Genomic DNA, 6,577 nt, shown 5'->3' with positions numbered 1-6,577 from the left:
AGTATAGAATAGTCTATGTATCAGGCATATGTATGTATGTACTGTATGTATATTTGTATGTGTGTATTTTATCCTATATGTGAAGCACTTTGCAACTGTGTTTTAAAAAGTGCTACAAATAAAGTTATTATGATTATAGTTATATGTATTATTATTGTTATCATATTATTATGCTTTAATTGTGCAGATTTTGTCCTGCCAATGAAGCATCATCGAAGTGAACTGTAAATTCAGAAGTTTACTTGTTATAGTTTTTCTAGAAATTCAGAATACTGAAAAGTTATTTGACAGAAATCTCAGTCATCAGAGTTGTTTTATTATATTAAATGTTCAGTCCTGTGTTTTATGGTTAAGAAAACAACCATGTGAATTTTGATAGTGCTTTGTTGGCATAACTATAACTTCAGACACTAGTTTAAGACAAGTCAGCTGCATCTCTAATCTCTCTTTATATAGTTTATTTATTTATATGCAGTTTATTTATAAACAGATTATATATATTCACAGTTTATTTATATACAGTTTATTTATATAGTTTATTCATGAAGTGTTTATTCATAAACTGTTTATTTATAAACAGAATTGTCAAAACATTCGGTCTTACGATATAAATTTTATTTCGAAAGTTAAGTCCCAACGGAAGTTTGATTGTACTGATAGCTTGATAATGAACCGGTTAACGTTGTGACCGACGGTGCCCCTCCAGTATCTGTATTTAGCTATTTGATTTGTGTATTTTCATACAGCACATCTTTTCGTAGCTATCACTTCTTCCATCGATGCAGTGGAGGTCGGACAGCTAACCTAATAACAAAGGTAATGCTGTTTTTATCTTTATCAGTTCCGAAAGTTAGCTTAAAGATGGCTAACAGCTAAAACTAGCTCCGATGTACTGTGTACAGTAGATGACTTATATTAGTGGTGTTGACGATACATAAACACGATACAGCAGCTTAACGAATCCTTCCGAAAAGCTATTGCAGTCAGCATACGTTCAGTGCAAAAAAAACCCAATTGTTATTATAGTTAAATGTATAAATCTAACTATCATTGGTTCCTTATTGTTCGATTAGTCTTTGCTATCAATTAATGGCCACTAAGATTTTAATGAGATGAGTCAGAAAAGGTTCTAATTATATTTCCAACGAGAAAGAATGAAAATAGCAGGAGTACATCAGCCTAATCAGTTTTACTTCTTATGCTGTGGTCTGTTAAGTTGATTCCACTGTAAATCCTCTATCTTCTTACTCTTCATGTGTCCTAGGGGCTTGATGCCACCTATTCCTGTCCTGCCCAGGAGCCAGGTGACAGCATGGATGAAGAAACTCTGGAGGCAGCCATCACTACCTATGTGGCCCAGTTGCAGCAGGTGGAGACAGCCCTGTCTGCTGGGCTGGACCCCTCTCAGCAGTCAGACCTGCTCAAACTGAAAGAGGACCTTAGTCAGCTCATAGAGCTCACAGAGGCCAGCCTGGTGTCTGTCAAAAAGAGTCGACTTCTTGCCAGCCTGGAGGAAAGCAATGGACTACAGGCAAACACGTCAGAGGCAGCAGCTGACACAAACAGTGCAAACACCGGTTTCGATGCTCAGTTTGCTGCTTTCTACTCAGAGCTGGAGGAGGCTTCAGGTAGTAACTCTGATACCAGAGAGAGGGAAGGTGGGGTAGAGGATGGTGAGGAGGAGGAGGAGGAAGAAGAGGAGGAGTATGAGGAAGATGCACTCAGTGGTACCAAAGTAAGAGCACCCTACCGGACAACATGGGGGACACTTGAGTATCACAATGCCATGGTGGTGGGGTCAGAGCCGCCAGATGGAGAAGAGGCACAAGTCAGAGTGCTGTATGTCTATCCCACCCAGAAGTCTATGAAACCTTGTCCATTCTACCTAGAGGACAAATGTCGCTTCCAGGATAATTGCAGGTAAAGTACCATTGTGTTTTTTTTTTACACTTACACTTGATTTCTTTGTAATAGCAGATATTGTCCAGCAAGTGTCATCAGATGTCCACATGGCACAGCTTCAACCCTGACCATACAGTAGCTACATAGAACAGACTGTTCTGTCTCTATTGATTTTATTCTTTCTGATTATAAGTTTGTTTTTGTTTTTTTGTTTTTTGCAGTGAATTAGGAAAAAGTCTTATAAGAGGAAATGTATAGAATACAAGAATTTCAAATCAGGGTTTCATCGGAGAGTTTTGATGTCAGTTAGTTGTCTAAATGCTCTATCTGAAGATTTTTTGCAAAGAAAATCATGAGGACAAGTTTTTTGAGCATCATTAAGCAATATCAGTTGAATCACTTGATTATTTGTAATTCTCTCTATAGAGCACTTCAAAAGGCTTTTGTTATGTTGTTTATTGTAAGGTTTTCCCACGGTGAGGTGGTGTATGTGTCGGAGCTCAGAGAGTTCCTGGAGTGTGACCTCAGTAATCTTGAAGAAGGCTCTTCCTGCTTAGCACGACACGAGGATGGCATCTGGTACCCAGCCAAAATCACAGGTATTCCTTTGACAATGTACTTTACAGTAACTTTGCGTACCAAAATTTCATGTTACTGAGGGAGTCAAAACACATTACCATGCTGCTTTGTACAGTGTTCAGTGCTTATAATTTGGCCAGTGAATCCATGCTAACTAAAGCTGATCTTTGCAAATAAAAGACTGTGTATTTTAATGTCAAATAACATCACTCACCAGTCAGGAATTGTGTTATTTCCATTCTGATTCATTTGTGACATGTCAACAAAGATGTTACTATTTGGTAAGCTTGTATGGGAGCTAAACACTAGCTTGTACCAAAGTACAGGCATTTCAAATTAGTTCTTCCTGCCACATAACCAAGGCTTGAAATGATTTATAAAATTCATGGTTTGATTCGACATATTTAGGTGTCATGATTCTACACATATTCAGTATAAAAACATATTGAGCACTACAATCTATAAAATGTAACCCAGATGGTAAACAAAGCTGGATAATGGTTGCTCCAGTAAGTTTGTATGTTTTGCTGACTGCGAACGCTTTCTCTCGATGTAGACATTGACAGCGGTTTCTACACTGTGAAGTTTGACTCACTGCTGATGAAAGATGTTGTGGTCGAGGCCGACTGTGTTATCCCGCCACTGAGAGAAGACGACCCGCTCTCCTCTGACTCAGACCTGGACGATGGGGATGATGCGGCTTATGCAAAAGGTGTGTATGAATGTGTGTTGCCGCTCCCAGGTAAATCAATATTTGAGTTATTTGTATTCTATTTTACATGCCTATAAAAATTCATACATTTGAATATGTTTGTTTTTCCACTATTTCTCCATTACTCAATAACGTTCTCTTTCTGCTTTAATTTTCACTTGCTACCCAACAGTTATGGACTCTGCTGTAGAATCCATTGTAACGTTAAATACTTCTCATTTTGGTGGCTGGGAGGCTCATACCAGAGGCATCGGATCCAAGCTTATGATGAAAATGGGCTACGAATATGGGAAAGGTAAGTGCAAGTGCACATTGTGAAGCACGTTTTAGGTTCTGAAGTCACAGTAGCAAGAAAGTCCTGGTTGAATTTCCATTTAGCTTTATCATTTTCAGGGTCCTGATATTGTGCGTGTTGGCTCACTGTGACTCTGTCACGGCTTACTGGGACACTTAGAATAGAACAGAGCCGTTGTTATTGTTTGTAACAGCTGTGCTTATCATCAGTATCATACCAACTACAGGATAAGATCCCACAATAAGAACTTTAATTATTTCTGTTTGCAAGCTGAGCAAAATAATACAAAACAAGGGGGAAATGCTGTCTGATTAAACCTGGATATAACGAACATTTACTAATACAGATTTTATACTGATTTACCACATTCACATGTACAATACTTCTATTACATGATGTGTGATACTTTGCCCTCTGAATGCTGCTGTTAACACTGTAGTTGTTGAATGACTATGTTTTTTTTTACCAAAAATGGAAACTGGTTTTGCTAGTAATTGTAAACCGATGATTGAATTAAATGTCTTTTACCAGTATTCTTGCTTTTGTCTGTGTACAGATGTGCAAAAGAAATAGTTGTGTGTTTCTCTTCCTCACTCAGTGGCTTTTGCTCTCTCAGGTTTAGGAAAGATGCAGGAGGGTCGAGTAGAGCCAGTGATGGCAGTGGTCCTACCCAAAGGTAAGTCTCTGGACCAGTGTGCTGAGTTAACCCAGAGACGCACCCATAGCAAGGCCGCAAAAGATGGCACAACAACGGGCCGCCCAAAGCGGCGAAGAAAGCCTCGAGATTCCTCCGGAGGGCGCCGTACCGTCTTTGACTTTCTCAACCACAAACTAGGTGGCAAGAGCTCCAATTCTGCTGAGGGGGGTGCTGCCGTGCCTTCAGCAGCCACTGGGGTGGAGGCGTACAGGGGAGGGAAAAGCACCAAGAGGAGTCTGAATGTGAAGCTGTTCCAGGCTGCTGAACGGGTGTCCCAGACTGAGAGGGAGATCCAGAAACTGACTGAGTCACTCAGAAGACAGACGGGCAGGTCAGTACTGGATTCTTTGCATGTTGTTCATATATTGTACATTCATGTCTAATCTGACTTCAGTGAAGGCTGAAAACTGATTTGAAATGAACTAAGACGTCATTAATAATCACATCGAACTCTTTGTCTCCATTGATGCTCGGCAGCTGTTGTCTCTTCCGTTGGAGTACATACAAAATGTATAAGCAAACATAGCATAACATGAAAATAAATACATTACTCACACAGCTATTGTTTGTTGTAAAATATGAGCACACTAGTTGCTTACGAAGCTCTTGTCAAGTAAAGATGTTACTCATTTAAATTCACAAATATTAAGGGTTGTGGGAGTTGTGTGAAAATGTAAAAAAGGTGCGAAGATTTGAGTTTTGAGACACTGTTTCTGTGGCCAGCTCATTCTGGAAAGTGCAGCTAAGCCAACTTGTCTCCTCGTCCCTCCACACTTTCTAATATATTTCTTGTTTGTGTGTGTGCAAAGGGACGCATCCAGAGTGAAGCAACTGGAAGAGAAGCTGTCAGCGGCCCGCCGGCTGCTGGCCCAGCAGAAAGCCCAGGAGCTGTCAATCCAGGGAGAGCACAAGAAGGCTGATACACACAAGAAGATGACCGAGTTCTGAACTCAGTTTTCTCAAAGACTTGGAGGATAAAGGGAAGCACTGCTTGTCTGAAATGAACCTTTGTCCTTCGCCTACTGTCAGTTATTTGCTACACTGTTTTTTTAAAAACATTTTTTTTAGCATTATTGCTCACCGGCATCATGGATTTGGGCTGGCGGCAGAGCCAACTTTATGCAGAATGGATCATTTGCTGAAGATCATTTGTTTTATTTTCAAAAACTGAGCAGTTTATTGTCTGCGAACAGATGTTTGGTTTCAGATTGTACGGTTCACAATAATGTTACAAACTAATTTTTATTTGTAATGAACATTTTGTCTCAGTGCATTTTTCTTTTTCTGCACTAAAAACCATACATTTGGAGAATATGCTGTGCATTTTCCTTTTCTTCACACTCACACCTTCACACCTTTACACAACTACACCCCAGTGTAAAAAAAAAAAAGTTCTCCACCACAGAATTTTTAATACTTGTAGAAAATGTGTTCTTTGTTATACTTTTCTAGGAGGCGTCTCAATCATTCTGGCCACAGGCCGCTCCCATGGTATGAGCAGAATGCCTCGACTTCGACTTCTGGCTGATTTTTAAAATTACATTCTCAGGAGTTAGGAGACCTTTTCCAAGTTTTGAAGTGAAGCCCCTCCAACGCCCACGCCTCTTGCCAGCTCATGCACAACACCTTTGAAACTACAACCGAAACCTATCTATTAAATAATGAATTTGGAGAGCAGCTTGTCTGGGCGGGTTGTGACTGCATCTACCTTGCTGCCTTTCAGACTCCAGTAAAGGTTGAAGTCGTGATATTAGGTAGCTGTAGATGAGGTCTTCCTCCATTGGGCTCATGAGGAACAGATGTGCTTTTATCCCTTTTTGTTATGCACAAGTACTAATCTAAATGTGACACCGTATAATAAAAGGGCGAAATTTAAAAAAGAAAACACAAAACTACAGTTTCTGCTGCCTGTGTTCAACTTTTTTAATGAATCCTTTCCAAAAGAAACAGAACAGCTGAGATATGCTGAAGCTTGAGTCCATGAAAGACAGCTAGAAAGCCAGTGGCCATGAGTAAGTCACAGCGATCCTGCTATCCCTAAGGGTAAAGAGATAGTAAATACCTCAAGTTAAAGCAGTAGGAGTAGCAGTGAGATACAGTGCACTGTGGCAACCATCCATGAAGTCTCTGGGTGGACTCTGGCAGAGGCAGTCACACATGCAGAACCCCTCCGCTGAATACCCTGAGGGAAGCCCCACTCGTGCTCTGATCTGTTGAGTGGCAGCACTTTTAGATTGGCGGTGACTGCAGGGATCACACTGAATTTGCTGATCATTGGGGAAAATGGTAAAAATGCAGTGTGTGGGTGTTGATTTAATGGGATCCCTCGGGGTGGGTCTGCGCTTCATGGTTTACCCCATTTATGAGCCTCGGGTCTCTGAGGGTATCACTG

General features: G+C 40.5%; 1 protein-coding gene across 2 annotated transcripts; it reads left to right on the top strand.

Annotated features, from left to right (window-relative positions):
- Positions 1-623: 623 nt before the first annotated feature.
- On the top strand, positions 624-5,499 carry zgpat (zinc finger, CCCH-type with G patch domain). Of its 2 annotated transcripts, none has more exons than XM_044352696.1 (7): positions 624-816; positions 1,298-1,920; positions 2,368-2,501; positions 3,038-3,193; positions 3,366-3,488; positions 4,105-4,516; positions 4,995-5,499. In XM_044352696.1, exons 2-7 carry the CDS (start codon positions 1,313-1,315, stop codon positions 5,131-5,133), a joined length of 1,572 nt encoding a protein of 523 aa, XP_044208631.1. In that variant the 5' UTR covers positions 624-816; positions 1,298-1,312; the 3' UTR covers positions 5,134-5,499. The 2 variants fall into 2 exon arrangements, with proteins under 2 accessions (XP_044208631.1, XP_044208630.1); XM_044352695.1 differs by having other exon boundaries at positions 1,265-1,920.
- The last annotated feature ends 1,078 nt before the right edge of the window (positions 5,500-6,577 follow it).

This window comes from Thunnus albacares, chromosome 5 (genome assembly GCF_914725855.1).
Source record: "Thunnus albacares chromosome 5, fThuAlb1.1, whole genome shotgun sequence".
NCBI lineage: Eukaryota > Metazoa > Chordata > Actinopteri > Scombriformes > Scombridae > Thunnus > Thunnus albacares.
The sequence above is the reverse complement of the archived record's forward strand: the minus strand, read 5'-3'. Positions and strand labels throughout refer to the sequence as shown.